Source organism: Mesoplodon densirostris, chromosome 6 (genome assembly GCF_025265405.1).
Source record: "Mesoplodon densirostris isolate mMesDen1 chromosome 6, mMesDen1 primary haplotype, whole genome shotgun sequence".
Taxonomy (NCBI): domain Eukaryota; kingdom Metazoa; phylum Chordata; class Mammalia; order Artiodactyla; family Ziphiidae; genus Mesoplodon; species Mesoplodon densirostris.
This window is the reverse complement of record NC_082666.1, coordinates 42,507,689-42,525,796: the sequence shown is the minus strand read 5'-3', so window position 1 is coordinate 42,525,796 and position 18,108 is coordinate 42,507,689. Positions and strand designations below refer to the sequence as shown.

Below are 18,108 nucleotides of genomic sequence, written 5' to 3'. Positions count from 1 at the left end.
GCCAACCTGGTTTCTTCTGTGGCCACACCCAGGCCCCCTGCATGATTTAGGTGATGGAGAGCTCTGGAGAGGCCCCTGTGGCCCAGAGAAGCGGGGTCTACACAGAGCAGAAGGAGGCCAGGGGCACAGATGGAGGCCCCTCTGGCGGCCACCCAGGGTCTAGGTCACATCCTAGGTGACAGTGACTAACTCCCTTTGGGCCTCAGATCCCTCCCTGTACAATGAGCACCAACTTCATGAGGCTCCTGAGAGGAAGACAGGAGACAATTCCTGTGTAATGCTGAACGTAACCCTGGCTTGGCAGAGATCTGAAAAACGCGCGCTCTGGTCGCTGGTGTGACAGCTGTTGTTGGTGCTCTTTCCACGGCTCAACTGCGCTGTTCGCGCTTGGCTCTAACAGACACCCCAGCACCTCCTTCATCTCTTCTGAAAGCCAGGACAATCTGTTTTCACGGTTTTAATTTAGAAGAAAAAAGAAGAGTCCATACCAAAAAAAAAAAATAATAATAATAATAATAATAATATTATCACTCCAGATGCTGTGGTTTACTACTACCTTTACCCCTATGCTATCACCATTACTACCACGATGACTAGTTGTGATACTACTAGCTACCGCGTTTCAGGCTTCTGCTCCATGTCAGGCACTGTGATAAACCCTTCACAGATATTACACTGAATCATTGCAGCCACGCTGCAAAAGGGATTCTGTTATTTCCACTTGGCGGCTGAGAAAACAGGTCCAGAGAACTTAACTGACTTGCCTGAAATCATACAGTTAAGGAAAACAAGGATTCGAACCCAGGGCTGCCTGGCCGGGAGCCCCATGCCATTCACCGCCACCCTAAACTATGGTAAAAATCCTCCTGGAGCTAAGAAACGAGCCCCCATCCCCACCCCCAAAATGAAAAGAACTTTGTATCACATCTCCTAAAAGCTTAAAACTCCAAAAGAAAGGACTCTCACCCTTTCCCAGCGGCTATCTGACTCTCTCTCAAATGTGTACTTTACCTTCTGTACTGGGGCTCCTCGACTTTCAATGTCCACTGTTAGATGTTTACTGTGGCTACAAGAGCCTCCCTCCCCTTGGATGCTCAAACAGTTCTTGAACTTGGGGGTGGGGCGGGAGTGCTAAGATCCCGCATTATGTCCCCCTGTTTAAAAAAAGAAGCCGTAAAACTGAAGTGTTCAGAAGCGAGGTGTAACAGTCACCTGGTTTCTGGCTGGGAGACGTTCCCTCTCATTTCCTCCTATAGAGGCAGATGTTTTTAGGAAACAGTCGGTCAATCACATTTCAAAGAATTCCAAGTATGAAGTCTTATCCCCACCAAAGTTTACACTCAGTAAACCAGCATTTCTATTATCTAGGGCTTACCTGTGGTGATGAAGCTTCATTGACTGTGTTACTATGAATTCGCTACAACAAATGGTTCTGGGCAGCACAGTCTCTGAGGACTCCGCCCATACGATACGGGAAGCCCGGCTGCCTGCAACCTGTTTTACAGGACTCTGGAGCCCCTCGGCGTACCAAGGCCAAGGCGGAAGGTCCCATGAGCAGAAATTACCCTGCAATCGCTCTTGCTTCTCCCCACCCCAAACAGGCACCCACACTTTGTGCAATGCACAAAAATATCCAGAAGCGTGGAGGAGTATGAAAAGAGAGATTAGTCATTCCCAGAATTTTGGATTTCATGAAACAGTAAAATTTCAGAGGCATTTGGGAGACTGATGAAGTTAAGAAAACAAGGACAGTTAAAAGCAATAACGAAACACCACATGCAGACACGAACAGCCCTTCTATCTTCTATCACTACCATTTCAAAAAAAAAAAGTTAAAAACAATATGTAGAAGGCCAGAGAATCAGAGTATCAACAAAAAACAATTCTTCCTACAGAAGAAAGAGTCAGATTTTCAGGTAATGACACACATACAGCCAGGGGTGGAGAGGCAGGCAGTTTTCCTCCCTCCCTGCAGATGGGGAAACCCTGCTCTGGCTGGTCCCAGACCTTAGCACATACGGTCCTTCCCACTTTGCCCTGTCCAGCCCAGGCCCAATAGGGCAAGGCTGCTGGTCTCTGCTGGGTCCCCTTTCCCAGCCCAACACTCCCCAGGTCCCATCACAGGCCTCCTTCCTAACTGGGCAGAGGGCCAGGGTGCCAGAGACCTTCTTGGCACGTCCTGCAAATCCCAGATGGAGTTTCTGCCAACTCTATCCCTTGAGAATAAACTCTGCAGCCTCCCAAAGTGTGCTTCAGGAGGTTAAGCATGTGTACACACTGTGAGAAATGGTAAGGTCCCATTCTATTCAGTTAAAGGGGATTTTAGGAGCACAAATAGCGTCACCCACACATGAGAAAAAGGGAGACCTTTCCTATAGGAAAGCACTTTATTATAAAGTTATAGGGAGCACTTTCCTATAACAGCATTAAAACTGGAACAATTCCCAAGGAAGAAATACACATTTGTGACTATGAGAAAGTACTCCGCAAATAAAAAAAAAAAAAAAAAAGCATTTCTCACCTTTTAAACCAGTTACATAGGAAAAGTCTGAGGCCCCATCTAGAAATGATTCATTATCTGGTAACTAGTAGCACTTTACAGATTTGGCTCTTACTAACCCGTGTGCCTCTCTCTGTGAAATGCTTGATTTATTGGAAGGAGGTCATATCCTGAGATCCATTATCTTGAATGTGGACTTGCTTTTAGTAGGAAATAGTCAAATCTTGCGAGGAAATAAATAGTCATGAGTTTGATGCACTTTAGAAAGGAAGATATTAGTAGCTCACACCATTATACAATTTAACAAACAGGAAAGTGGAGTCACACAGTCCCAAGAAAACCAGAAAAAGCAAGACACATAGAGCTTAGATACGCTCACTAATGGGAAGCCCCTTTTTTAATCTGTGCAGGATCTGGTATTTTTTAAATTTAAAAACCAGCACTCTTGGGTCCCCTACTTTCTCTGTTAGTATATATTAGGAGGTCTACATCTCCTCTCACTGTGAGATACTCAAGGGCACAAATGCTATTCCTCTGTGAGATACAAGCATCCGGCACAGGCCTGGCACAGAGCAGGTACTCAATGCATACTTGTAGAAAGTAAGGAAAAAAGGTAACAGGAGGATGAACATGCTGCTAAGACAGTTCTTTTGCATTTCTCTCATTTATCAGCATTGTAAAAGTTTTCCCAACAAACCCACCCAGGGCCTAATGGTGATATGAGGAGACACCCAAAGCTTGATAAAGAGGCTCATTCCACATAACTACATTACATACACACACAGCGGCTTATCCTCCCATTGAGGAGAATTCGACAGGGTATATATGGTACTTAGAACAGAATTAAGAGGAAAACGAAGCAGGTCTTGCCTTTTCATCCTGGTATAACTTGTTGACGCTCTCCATCTGAAAGTTGTGGCTGGACTGAATTTTGTCCAGCTGTTCCCGCTGCTTTTCCAGCTCCCCCTGGAACTCGTTCTTTTTCATCTCCACGGCCCCTCGCTCCGCTGCCGCCCTGCGGACCCTGCCTTCCAGCTCCACGATGCGCGTCTGCAAGGACATTATATTTGTTATGATGATCTGCAATCATGATCATTGAACTTACTACTATGACTCCCTGAAGGCTCAGATGATGGTTACCATTTTTTAGCAGTAAAGTATTTTTATTTTTTTATTTTTCGGCCGTGCCTCGAAGCATGTGGGATCTTAGTTCCCTGACCAGGAATCGAACCCACACCCCATGCACTGGAAGCGAGAAGTCTTAACCACTGGACTGCCAGGGAAGTCCCAGCAGTATTTTTAAATTAAGTATGTACTTTTTTTAGACATAACACTATTGAACACTTAACAGACTACCATATAGTATAAATATAACTCTTTATGCACTGGGAAAACAAAAACTCACATGACTTGTTTTATTGTGCTATTGGCTTTATTGTGGCAGTCTGGAACTGAATTCGGGATATTGCCAAGGTCTGCCTGTACATAAAATGGCTTATGCTTTACCTGGCGTGAGCTGGTGCTCAAATATTTAGTTCCTTTTCCTCACTAAACAGAGCATTTAAACACTCTTAATAATACACAATCTCTGAAAACAGATTCAATTCTCTGGACACCAAGACCCCATCTACCCAGAGAACAGGGGTCCAGTGGAAGCTCAGACAAAAGCACTACAACCGTGGGGAGGTAAGCATGAGAGGAGGACAAAACACCCCTATGGGATGAATTTCCATGGCTAAGAACTCAAGCTCTGCCATCAGAAAGACTGGGTTGGCATCCTGGCTCCCCTTGTCCTTAACCTCTCCGAGCCTTAGTTTGCCCACCTGTGAAATGGGGAACATAAAATCCCAACCTGAGAGAGTCTGTGTACAAAAGAAGGCAATGTATGCAATATATCCTTAAAGAAAAATTATTCTGACGCTTGCTAAAATGATAAGGGAAACTTTGTTCAAGGCTACTGCAACAGGGGTCATGACTATTGCAGCCAGGAGAGAAATTGTTCTCGACGCTGAGCACAGCAAGGACAGCAGAGGATTTATAGCCAACGAACAGAGTGAGGGGGTCAGTGGGTGGAAAAGCACTAAAAGGGTGGGGAGATTCTTGCTAAACTGGCCTAACAGGAGTATTGCTAAAGGCGGGCCCAGGGCTAGACATCAAAGATAAGGGATGGGGACCTTGCTCAGGTACCAGGGGTGGAGGGATGAGTTAGCAGGATTCTTTGCTAAGCCTGGGCTGGGCAGGCCAAAAACAGAATGGGGGACCAAGATGGAGGCCTAGTCACAAAGGGGGCTCCTCAGAGGTTGACTAAACTGCGGTCAATGAGAGTCTCTGTCACTGCTCAGCACTGCCTGACCCACGATGGGCAGCAATGAATGGGAAAGATAAAGTTATTGTTATCAGTAAATGATGCTGATAAAGACTGGTACCTCTAAAAACATATTTCTCATGCCCGTTCTCCACGTGCGTTACCAACACCACTCTTAGATTCTGACTGTGGACTGGAGGACCAGAACGGGCTGTGGGCAGGGTACTTAGCGTAAGTTGTCTTCCCAGAACCAGCCCAAAAGGCTTGACTGAAAATTGTTAAGTCACAGGAAAAGCAGAGAGGCATGTCCTGGCAGCAATCCTAAGAAGTCACAAGGGGGTCCTCTCCCACCCAAGAGCAGAGCTGGCGTGGAGTCAGGCCCGGGGGCTGGGTGGGGGGACATGCAGGGCCCCCCAGCGAGCATTACAGCATGCAACACCTTAGGTGGTGATAAACAGCAAAGCCCTGGGACCCCACCGCCCAGCAGCTTTAAATACTCTATGACATCCACACAAACAGAACACCTGGAGATCCACGCTCCGGGAGCTCGCAATCCAGTAGTTGAAGCCCAGGACAATGATACAGGCCACCAGGGCAGCCAGCACGAGGGGCGGCGACTTCATGCTCCGACGCCCGTTTCCCAATCCCATCATCTCACAGACCAGGCTGAGAATCTGCCAAATTAAAACAAATACACAGGCCTCAGTACCAGTATTACCATGCCCCAGGCACGCCACATCCGTCATCACAACCAACACGAAGGTGTCCTGACCCGAAACACGGGCTGGCGGCATCTTCTCCTTGAAATGCAAAGCTGTCGGTGGAGAAGACCGTGTAAGTAGCCCACCCAGAGCCAGTGGTGTGTGCCCTGGGCAGTGCGGCCAGACCCCTGGGACAGGCTTGTGGGAGCAAGCACCGTCCTAGAAACCCATCACACACGGGCTCAACACCTCGGGCAGGTAACAATTTCTCTTACGCTTCAGTTTTCTCATCTATAATTATAGTTCCTGCCTCCCAGTACAATCTGAGAAATCATCATTTCTTTAAGCAGCAATAGCAAATATTATTGCTTCTGCATCACACTAGAAAGACTCCATTTCTCATTATTCCCCAAAGCCTTTTTGATCTGATTCCTAACCAGGGAGGGTTTCTTACCCTGTGACAGAATTGCCAAAGACACCCAGTTAAAGTGTTTCCTGAGCAAAGCCGGAAAGCCTTCTAGAGGTGTGTGAAGCCAGGACCGGAGGTGCCCCGCCTGCAGCAGAAACAGGCATTTATGCTCTGCTTCCTTTGAACACTGTTCTCTCTCCCTTTGTGCAGCACAGCTGAGTTAGGAGACTTCAAGGGCTGCAGGGAGCATGGATCTTCTTAAAAGGAACACAAATACAGCTGAGAAGAAAGGAGCTATGTTTCACTCACGGGCTTCAACCCCAAGCCAGGTCTGACTGGATCCTGGTCCTGGTCAGCAGGGACAAGGGAAACTGACTTTTCCAAATGGCTTTCGCTGAGCCAGATCAAAGGACCTCATCAGAGGGAGGGCAGCACACACAATAAACAGCCTCCCTCAGAACAGATATGCTTTTATGCCAGGTGTGGCCAGCAACGGAGGAAGAGGAAAAGGAGGTGAGGGAGGAGGGGGAAGGGAGACGACCAGGGACTCAGCTTTGAGGTGAAGTTCCTGCAGGTGAGAACACAGAAGAGCTGACAAAGTTAGCTCTCCCCCGTGGTACCTGTAGCTAAGTGTGTCCCTGGGAGACATCTTCTCTCTCTGAATGAGCAATCTAGTTGAATCACCTAAAACAAAGCGCCCCCAGAATTCCCATGAATTGAGGGCTGAGTCCAGCCTCCACTGGCTGATGGCTTATTCACCAGCTTCTGGTCTCTTGGGACAAAAGAGGGAAAAAAGTTTTAAATTCAACTGACAGTTGATATCAGCAAACATTGTACATACTAACAGAGACTAATGCTCAGACATACTAAAGTTCTAGAAAATTTTATAGATCTGCTAAAAATGTCTCCACTGCCTCATCCTGTTTGATTTTGATCACAGTTTTTTGTTCGTTTTTTTTTTTTTTTACTCATTAAGTTTTTAAAATATAAGAAGACAAATACAATTGGGGAGAAAAATCATATGAAGTGTAAAATTAAAAGTCCTCCTCTTCCCACTCCACTGGCTGTATCCTTCTATTCCAGCTGCTCTTAACCCTCAGAGAGCATCAGAATCGCCTGGGACGCTTCTTAAATTACCAACAACTGGGCCCACTCCTCCTTTCTCTGTAAAATTTTTTGCCCAGAATTTTTGGTTGTTGGTGGTGTTTTTAAAATAACCTAATCTTATCACTCTTTTCTTTTATTGCTTCTAGATTTTGCTTATGTTTAGAAAGACATTTCCTACTTTAAGTTCATATATACATTTACCCATATCTCCTCTCAACATATCTATGTTTTCATATGTATATGTAAATGTTTCATCCACTTGGAATTCCTTTTTGATGTAAGGAGTAAAGAAATACAAAGAAAACAACTCTTTTTTTTTTTTTTTTTTTTTTGTAATGGCTGGCCAGTTCCTTGGGCATCTTTTATGGAATAAACTATTTTTACTTAGTTCTTTGAAAGGCCATCTTTGTCATATGCTTAATTCCCTAAAAATACACTTTTAGATGGGACACTCACTTGACCTTTTGTTATTCCTGCAGATGTAAGTCAGGGTGGGTATACCATAACTCTGAAAACAATATAACTCAACTCTCACTTCAAGGAAGTGTACAGATGATCATTTAACATTCTCCTTCCTTTAGCCAGTCAGTAAAAAATTTAATGAGCAACTACTAGGAGACAGGTGCTGTGCTAGCACCAGGAAGCTCAGGGCAGTGTTAAGAGAACAAACTCTGGAACCTGGTGGCCAGAGTCGGATCCTGGTTCCACCTCTTCGGAGTCACAGGACCCATCTGTGCCTCATCGTCTTCCTCAGAGGGTTAAACGAGTAACAGATGAGTAAAGATATGAGACTTGCTTAGAACCACAACTGGCACATAGTGTCAATTGCTCGATAAATGCTGACTATCATTATTAGAGAGGGAAAGATGAATAACAAATCATTTCCAGATCTGGTCTTTTTCTTGTTTTATAAGAAACCAGCCATCGGCATTCTTCCCTTGACTCTGCTGTCAACTGAAGCAGCAGTAACTGCCATCTCCTGGGACTGACTCCGGATGCCGCTGCAGCAGTAGACATCCCAGAGCAGGACCACATTATGTAAAAGAGAGATTCCAGGAAGTTGAGTACAGTCTCAGAAGCCCGTCACTGTGACCCAGCACTTGGCCAGCCGGACGGTGTGCAGCAACCCAGAGGGACGGTTAGGAGAGCCCTGGACTTCCCAATGGACACAGGGCTGCCCAAGTAAGATGACCATGAGGAAGGGAGGGCCAACAGTGAGCCTTTGGGCCTGCAACATGCCTCACCATGGACTTCCAGGACTGCAGGAACCCTGCTGCTGAAGACAAAGGGACAAACACAGGTGGTAAATGACAAAGCCTGATGAAGACTGAGGGCAGGAACTCAGAGCCAGAGTTTACAGCTGTCAAACATTTCAAACGCCTTCCTCTCTCCTCCACCTTAGAATTTATGTAGACTGGAGGGTGATGGAAGTGGGTGGGAGACAGACTGTGTCAGACAGATTAATAGTTATAATTTAGGCTTCAGAATGTGTTTTGTCTCATATTTGATTACAGTTACCTGACATACTGAAAAAGATTAACCTAAATCAGCTGAACTCTGTGAAATTCCAGGTTTCCCTGGAATGAAAGAAAGTGGTGTGTGTCTGCACTAAAAGTTTCTTGGTAAGTTGGAAGAGTCATAAAAAAAAAAAACCCTGCAGATTCTTTCTACTGGCTTAATTTAAAAAATTCAATCTACTGGTTAAAATTATTGTTTGCTTGTAAGACAAAAATTTTTATAAGCCAACAGAGACCTCTAAATCCTTTTTCAGAAAAAGAAAAAGTATAAGAAAATGGGCAACTGGCCAAATGCATGACCCCCTTGAACCTCCTAGTTAAATAATTTTTTCATTTCCTCATTTTCACAGAGGTTTTTAATCATATAGGCAAATATATGGGAGCAATCAAATCGGATTGGATTGTTTGACCAATGTCATCACTGCAGAAACAACACAGCTTCTCCAAACAGCAGGGGAGCCGCACCTTTATTACTTTTCAGAAGAAATGGCTTCACCAGGATGGCAGAGGGCCAGAGCCGGAGGTGCCCTGCACGGAGTTCAGAAGTCACCGCAGTGAAGCAAACAGACTGGAGGACGCCCCACTCAGCATTCTTTTGGAGGGTTTAGAGATATTCTACTCTGACCCAAGAATGTCTCCAAGGCAGGGGCTAGCATACCAAGGCCCACAGGCCATTGGTGGCCCATTTTGTAAATAAGGGTTTGCTGAACACAGCCATGCCCAGCCCTTGAAGTACTGCCCACAGCTGCTTTCTAGCTACAAGGCAGAGTTGAAAAGTTGAGATGGGGATCTTCTCATAGGGTTATTATCTTTCCCTTCTGGAAACTTTGCCAACTCCTGCTCTAAACCATTAGGGTTAAATGACAAGTCCATTGTATTCTCCTTAAATTGCTTTAAAAACTTACTAGGGGCTTCCCTGGTGGCGCAGTCGTTGAGAATCTGCCTGCTAATGCAGGGGACACGGGTTCGAGCCCTGGTCTGGGAGGATCCCACATGCCGCGGAGCAACTGGGCCCATGAGCCACAACTACTGAGCCTGCGCGCCTGGAGCCTGTGCTCTGCAACAAGAGAGGCCGTGATAGTGAGAGGCCCGCGCACCGCGATGAAGAGTGGCCCCCGCTCGCCGCAACTAGAGAAAGCCCTCGCACAGAAACGAAGACCCAACACAGCAAAAATAAATAAATAAATTACTAAACTCCTACGCCCAACATCTTCTAAAAAAAAAAAAAAAAAAAAAACTTACTAGGAAGTGCACAGATTCTCCTCCTCTCACTTTCCCAACCTCCAATTTTTCCCCAATTCTAGAAGCTAACAGTTTAGAAAGAAAAACCTTTAATAGCATGGTAAATGTAGTTAATAATACTGTATTGCATATCTGAAAGCTGCTAAGAGAGTAGATCTTAAAAGTTCTCATCACAAGAAAAAAAAATTCGTTTTAACTATGTGGTTACAGATGTTAACTAGACTCATCCTGGTGAGCATTTCACAATATATACAAATACTGAATCATTTTATTGTAGGCCTGAAACTAATGCTATGTCAATTATCCTCAATAAAATGTTTTAAAAAGAACAACTAAAAATTAATGTGCATGTTTAGCGCTATGCAGTGAAAATACCAAAAACTGAAGTGAATGAGTGAAAATGAATGAGGAGAACCAAATTCCGCTGTGCTTCTTCCAGCACTTGATTTTCTGAAGAAGGGCCACCTTCCCTACAGACGCCAAGACTACGCGTTGGCAGGCGTTCCCAAATTCCTCCTAGTCTAGTTCAGGAGTTGGCAAACTTCAGCCTAAGGGCCGAATCCTGCCAGCCACCTGTTTCTGTACACTGCCTGAAAGCTCAGATTTTAAGTTTTTTAAGTGAAAAAAATTAGAATAATATTTCATGACATGAAAAGTACTGAAATATATGAAAGTAAAACTTCAGTGTCCCTAAATGAAGTTTTATTGGGATACAACGATGCCCATTCATTTACGTATTGTCTATCGCTGTCAGGCTACAAGAAGTGAGTAGCTGTGACACAGCCCACAGGGCCTGCAGAACCTAAAATACCATCTGGCCCTTTACAGAAAAGGTTTGCTGTACCTTTAGACACCTGCTGTAGTTCAGTGGTTCTCAAAGTGTGTTCCCTGGACCAGCAGCATCAGCATCATGTTGGAATGTTAGAAATTTAAATGTTCTGGCCCACCCCAGACCTACCAAGTCAGCAACTTGGGGTCTGTGTTTAAAAGCCCTCCACGTGATGCTGATGCAGGTCAAGGTTGAGAACCACTGTCCTCTCCAGAGCTCACTGGACAAGTCTGACAAGTGAATCTTGTTCTGGCTGCACTCATTTATTTTCAAAACGCGGAAAGACGTGTTGGAGGGGGGGTGTTGTTTATCTTTGGAGAAATACTTGTACTTCCCTACTGTTTAAAGGTTGAGTTTGAGTTTTTTCCTCCCAGCTCTTTCATGGCCTTTGGCCTTCCATTTTATTCTACTATTTTATCACACCTCCCATCTGCAGTTGCAAACACTGTCCCTAAACCTATCTACTACTGTGTGCCCTAGAGAAATAAGGTTTCTTTTTACCTCCCTAAGAGGTAAAGAGTAACCCCAAATGGACTCCATTTAAAGTAACTTCTCCATCGAGGGTCTTTTCTCCCTTTGGCCATCTCAAAGTCACTGTTCACCTGTGGATAAAGGTACCTCTTTTTTTTTTTTTTTTTGCGGTACGCAGGCCTCTCACTGTCGTGGCCTCTCCCGTTGCGGAGCACAGGCTCCAGACGCGCAGGCTCAGCAGCCATGGCTCACGGGCCCAGCCACTCTGCGGCATGTGGGATCCTCCCAGACCGGGGCACTAACCCTTGTCCCCTGCATCGGCAGGCGGACTCTCAACCACTGCGCCACCAGGGAAGCCCCAAGGTACCTCTTCTTTAATCAGAATGAAGTGATCACTAATTCCAGAGCAACATGGCTTCTACAGGACCTCCCTCACTGATACAGAAAACACAGAGGAAAGATAAGGAATCGTCTATCTGCTACACAAATATAAATGACAGAGAGCATTTTGATGGGCTAGACCCTCCAGTTCTGACAGCACTGAAATCAGAGAAATGGTTTAAAAAAAATTTCTAAATCAATCATTAGTATATTAAAATTCTGTCCAAGAATTCACCAAGGCAATACTTTAAAAACTGGTAATAGCGAATGAGCCATCTTGAAGTTCCAGCCCAACTGGGCCTCAAAAGACTGCAGCCCAGTCAACCCACAGAATCAGAAGCAATAATAAAATGATGGTTTTAAGCTTGGAGATGATTTGTTATGGAGCAACGGATGATCAAAATACAAACTGTTACATGAAAAAAGTTACAAAACAGTAATTATCATATCCTACTTTTGTTGAAAAAATTTTTAAACTACACTCAATAAATCAATATATTTTTCCACCATAGAAAATGTATAGCGAACATTTATAAGGAAGGATATATACAAGTTGTAGTAAGGGAGCAGAATGTATAGAGGAATGAAGCTTTCATTTTTTTGCTTTATACCATTTTTTTTCCATCAATGAGCGTATCTTTAATACAAAAGCCAAACAGTAACAATAAAAAATTGAGATGTTAGGAAGATGTATAATGGTAACATTAGCAAGTTTTGAAGCTGTATTTGTAGCATTCCCAGATTAAATCACAGGATTTTACAGCTTCTTCTAAAACAAAACAATGACAACATACATATGTATTATGAAGTAGAGAAATACACTAAACTCATTCAAATACATTCCAAGGCTCCCTTCTGTGCTGGAACCCACCACCAGGGACACTAAGAAGACCCAGGTCCCTGTCTTGAGCCTGGGCAGGTAACTGAGAGGAGACGCAGGGCAGCGTGAGGACCCATTTCTAACTTGGTGACGGGGCAGTTCCTCTTCTCCTCCCAACCTCCTGGGCTCATCTGTAAAGGGATAACCTTGGGGTCCGTCTTCTAAGGCTGGTGTGAAAATTAAATGAGAGCGTTTACTTGCCACCAAGTAAATACTTCACTGAAAGGAACTGCTGTGGTATTGAGAGTGTGGCTTAAGTGAGAGAACCAACTGTCTACCAGCAGGGTGCATGCAGCCCAGAAGGTATAAAAGATGCTCCACCTGGCTGGGGAAAAAATCCTAGAAGTTACATTTATTTTTTATCCAAAAAGTAGAATAGCAACTATGTTTTAGTAATATAAATATTACATAAAACAAGTTAAATATATTATGTACACATACTAATTATTTTACACTATGTTACACCGTACTAATTATACTACCATGAAATACTAATAGTGCTAATAAAAGCAGGAACTGACTGCATCCTCACAAAGACCCTCTGTCGAGGGTCACCTGTCACTAGCCCTCTGAGATGCCTGAAGCACTCCTTTGACTTGGACAAGCACACAGTGAGGTAGATGGACAAATTATAACTAAACTAAACCCCACAGAGGATATGAATAGCTTTAAGATTCCTACAAAAAGCACAAATTAAAGCTACACTAATAAACGCAAGCAGAGGTGAACACAAACCCAAGGCTGGGAACACACTTCCCGCCCTGAGTCAGCTTCACCTGAGCCACATCACAAAGTAAAAACAATGATGACGTACTCAGATCTGACAAGACCCAGGCCAAAAATACTCAAAATTCAAGGAGTATACGAAAAATGGTTTGGGCTTCCCTGGTGGTGCAGTGGTTGGGAGTCCGCCTGCCGATGCGGGGGATGCGGGTTTGTGCCCCCGTCCGGGAAGATCCCAATTTAAAAAAAAAAAAAGAAAAAGAAAAAGGGTTTTACCTCCACTGTGATTAACAGTGAATCCATCCCTAAGTGTACACTGAATCTTGAGATACAAGAAAACAATGACAGCACATGTATATAATTTATAATTAAGTAACAAACACACATAAGAGGAGTGCTAAAAATTGGTCTGAATTGAGATATAATTGACATATTACACTGTATTCGTTTTAGGTGTTAAATAAAATTTTTTTACTAACAGGAATGAGCAAAAAAGCTTGGAAACCACAGCAAACTACAATATATATCACTATAATCATATTATATAGTATTTTTACATATATATTCTTCCTGTCAGGCACTAATTAATCTTCAAAACCTTAGTGAGAGGAAGCTCTATTAATGCAGCCTTGAAGGAAAATAAGATCAAAATGTTGTAAAAATCTGAGAAGGTATACATTTTTTTTCCTGAAAATGGGGGAAATTTCTTTGTGAAGCAAAGTAGGCTCTCTGGGAATTTTGGAAATAATCCTTAAACTTCAAGCCAAGTCTCTCTTTCAATGTAATTTCATCAGTAACTTGAAAAAGTCTAGAAAAGAAAATGACCACAATCTAGGACCATCTTGGAGGAGCAAGTGAAATCACATTCACACTTTGTTAAGGTGAACGCCAAGAGCATATCAAGACCATTCCTTTTACTCCTGTGAATTTTTAGAAAATAATTTTAACCAAGTTTTTTTTTTTTAATAGTGTTTATTTTTACTTGTTGACAGTTTGCTTTATTTATTTATTTATTTTTGGCTGTGTTGGGTCTTCGTTTCTGTGCGAGGGCTTTCTCTAGTTGTGGCGAGCGGGGGCCACTCTTCATCGCGGTGCGCGGGCCTCTCACTGTCGCGGCCTCTCCTGTTGTGGAGCACAGGCTCCAGATGCGCAGGCTCAGTAATTCTAGCTCACAGGCCCAGTCGCTCCGCGGCATGTGGGATCTTCCCAGACGGGGACACGAACCCGTGTCCCCTGCATCGGCAGGCAGACTCTCAACCACTGCGCCACCAGGGAAGCCCCCAAGTTTTTTTTTTTAACAAAGAAAAAAGTGCTTTTTTTTTTTTCTTATCCCAATTACAGATGTCATTTCCCATTTCCCAGGTCATTAAAAAAGAAATTAATCTTTTCCTAAGGCACATTATTTTCTTCTAAAGAAAAATAAAAACATCAATAATACAACTGAATTAAAGCCCCAGGCACAGGGCCTCTCATCCCTGTCCCTGCTTCCCCCTCTCTCGGCCACCCCAAGCCTGTTCAGAAGTAGGGCTGGTCTTCAGGGACCACACTACCTTCAAGCTCCCTTTCACTAAACTGCCCGTGATGGGATCCTGTTCCCCACGCAGCACAGCTGGCTTGAAGCGACAGCCACCTTCTAACTCTTCCCGACAGAGGCAGTTTCCCCAGGCTCTGCCTGGCTATCCTTTGTGCTTCAGATGCAGAAAGCCAGTTTTCAACATTCACAGGATCTTCAGCACAGTCAGCAATTCCCTCCCTGCTGGGGGAAGGTCGCCACATAAATGGACTGAAGGCAGCCCTGGGCCTAACATGGTCAACCATCCTCACTGCTGTTTCAGCCGCACCCCTCAAAAAACAACTATATAAATGCAAAAATCTTTTCATTCCCCCATCAATAACTGGACCTAGGGCCAGCAATTAGAAAGCCGATGGCATCCTTAGCTCCTAATGGCAACGTCCCCAAAATCTGACACACACCCCCCAGCATTCCTTCCTCTCATCGTTGGTCTTTCATTTTTGAGAAAAACCAAAAAAAAAAAAAAAAAAAAAAAAAAGTGGTATCTTCACAGGAGAACAAAATACGTCTTGAAGAGTTAACCTGTTTTCTTTAAACATCCTATGAACTCAATGTTTTCACCACTGACCCCTTAAAAATTGAATTCTGACCTAAGAACAGCAAGCCTTAGCAAGTTACTGGTTTCTATTTACAAATAAAGGTAAAACTATTCTTCACGATAGCATGAGCTTGGCTTAATCTTCTCTAACACAAGTAGAAGGAGCTAGGGATGCCCTAGGAGACCCACAAGGACCAACAAGAGATTCCACTTCTCATGTCTCACGTTACAAAAAATTCAGAAATACTAAAACTGCCAAATTTGAGTCAATCTCATGGCCATGAATCAAACAAAGTCACTCTAGAGCTGTTAAATATTTAAGCAGGCTACTGGACATCTTACTCTGCTCCTAGCAATGTCCCTCAATATTTGCATAATTTAGGGCAACTGGGCCTTGAAGACCACAAACCAGACAAAAGAAATCTCAAAACCGTGAAAGCCACACGAGTCTGGTTTTGCAAATTTGTAAATGGGATATCTTAAGCACCACCATTACTTGCCGAATACAATGATTCTTAAATTCCGCTAAAAAGAACACTCATCAAAATAGGCATTTTGCCTGTTTTGTTTTACCAAAAAACAATCATTAAAAATACTACATAGGGTGTGACATATAAAGAGTATGGAAACCCAGGAGACTATTTTTACAGCAGAGCAAAAGTTCTGTGGATCCTCCACGCCACCAAAGATGGGAAATACAGGTACAGGAGGGAACCCGGAGCATCCCTGAGACGGGCTACAGAGGAGCTCTGGCGGCTCGCAGACCGAGAACCCGGCGTCAAGCTCCCGGTCACCTGCCAGGACGCGACCGCTGCCAACTTGGGCACCGCGGCGGCCCGAGAGCGCGCGGGGCTGAGGGGAAAGAGATGAGCGGCGCGGCCAGCCCGCCCTCCCCGCGTGCCAATCACGCCCGCACGGCTGGCACTAGCGCGACTTTGGAGAATGCTCGCTTTTGACTTTGGATGCCGACGCGCGTGACACAGCTGAGAACAAAAAGAAAGGCCCCGCATCGCTCCAGACCGGCCTCCGCACGGGAGCCCAGCCCGGGAGACGGAACCCGGCGGGTCGGGGCGGCCCCGGGAAGGAGGCTCCGGCGCGGGGAGGTGCGGGGCCGGCCCCGAGCCGACTCCGATAAAAGGCTGAGGCCCGGGCGCAAACCGGGGAGTGTTTCCGGGACCCGGCGCGGGGTCCCTGGGCGCGGGCCCGGGGCCGAGGAGGGACAAGGAGAAGTAAGGCGGCCAGAGCGGCCGGAGGGCGCGCCGAGCACGCGCGCCGCCCACTCACCTCCTGCAGCGGCTCCGGTGGCCGCTCGGTGCTGCGAGGCCCGGCTCCCAGGCCGCCCGGCCGTTCTCCCACCACCGCCGGCCTCGCGCTCCCACCGGCTCCGCGCCCCGCGCAGCCTCCAACGCCGCCGCGTCTGCGGCCTCAGCAGCGGCGAGTCCCCGCCCCCGGGCAGCGCCGGCGGCGCGGTGAGGAGGCGGCCTCGCGAGCGCGAGGAGGCGAGGCCGTGGCCGCGCCCGGACACCCGGCCCCACGGTGCGCGCGCCCTGGCCCGCGGCCGACCTGTGGCTGGATCCGGGAAGCCCCCGTCGCGCCCCCTCCCCGCCGCCAGCGGCCCCTCCCCTCCCCACTGCGGCTCCCGGCGCGCCTTCTGGTCGCGGCTCAGAGAGCAGAGCAGAGCGGTCCAGAGGCTTTCGGAGGAGGCGCGTAAGGTGGGAAGCGGCGGCGGAGCGAAGGGGCCCGGGGAGACACGGGACACGCCCCCCAGCACCCCCGCCCCCGCCCCGAGGGAATTTTCCGGAACCCAGAGCTGACCACACGCGGCGCCACACTCCTGGTCATACTCACGTCTCCTTCGCAGTAGTCCCGGGAGCTGTGCTCACGAATTTGTCCTTTTTCTTCCACCAGCCCTTCGCAGTTGGTCCTGATCTCCCCACAGCTGTTATCTCTCACCGCTAATTTGTCGGGTTGCGACCCTGGGGCGGCGTGCAACAGAAAACGAAGACTCCTGGGTGTTGCGCAAGCAGGATCCTCTAGGACTTTCTAAGGATGGGGCTTGGGAATTTGAATTTTAAACAGCGCCCAGGTGGCCTTCGGGCACATGGAAGTTTGAGAAGCACTGTTGAGCCACACCTGCCTGAGAAGCCACAAAACTAGCGACTTATAGGATAACCATACTAGGAAATTCTAAAACAGTGTGGTCCTTAACCCTGACAGCAATTGGCCAGACATTGGAATTCTCTGGGAGCTTTTAGAGTATTCAGATACCACGGTCCCACCTCTGGAGTTCTGAGCCCGAACATTGGTATTTTTGTTTTAAAGCTTCCCAGATAGTTGTAACGTGGCCAGGATTGAGAACAGTTTTCCTAGAACCATCTCTTTTTGAACCTACCTGGCTCTAGTGTCTGGGGAAAGAGTCCCTTGGCTCACCCCTCCCAAACCACAACACCAAAAAACAAGCAGATACACACGCAAACTCCTGAGGGAACGCTCACAGCCAGAACTGTTTTCAACCAGAACAGACTCCCCTTCAAAAAGGTGACCAAGATGTCTTACTACCACCTGAGCATGGGTCTCGTTAACTGCAGGAAAAGTATCTTCATGAGCCAAAACCTTTTATCTGAATCATGAGCTGACAGTAATGGCCCCTTTAGAGTGATATTGGAGTATATTCCAAGATGTTGTTTTCGTTACCCATTGTTAGACTGCCAGCTGGTCAGACTAAGTGTTCAAAAGCGGAGCGTGGGGCCTCCCTGGTGGCGCAAGTGGTTGAGAGTCCGCCTGCCGATGCAGGGGATACGGGTTCGTGCCCCGGTCTGGGAGGATCCCATATGCCGCGGAGCGGCTGGGCCCGTGAGCCATGGCCGCTGAGCCTGCGCGTCCGGAGCCTGTGCTCCGCAACGGGAGAGGCCACAACAGTGAGAGGCCCGCG

The 18,108-nt window shown here is 46.3% G+C and overlaps 1 protein-coding gene across 2 annotated transcripts in view; it reads right to left on the bottom strand.

Moving 5' to 3' along the window:
• The window catches only part of GOLM1 (golgi membrane protein 1), a 64,417-nt gene extending 47,799 nt beyond the window's left edge, over positions 1 to 16,618 (bottom strand). For both annotated transcript variants that reach the window (XM_060101654.1, XM_060101656.1), the window contains exons 1-3: positions 16,461 to 16,618; positions 5,330 to 5,479; positions 3,371 to 3,550 (exon numbers count right to left, since the gene is read on the bottom strand). In XM_060101654.1, the coding sequence (XP_059957637.1) occupies positions 3,371 to 3,550; positions 5,330 to 5,458 (309 nt within the window). In that variant the 5' untranslated portion in view covers positions 5,459 to 5,479; positions 16,461 to 16,618. The remainder of the gene's footprint in view (positions 1 to 3,370; positions 3,551 to 5,329; positions 5,480 to 16,460) is intronic.
• Between the last annotated feature and the right edge of the window lie 1,490 nt (positions 16,619 to 18,108).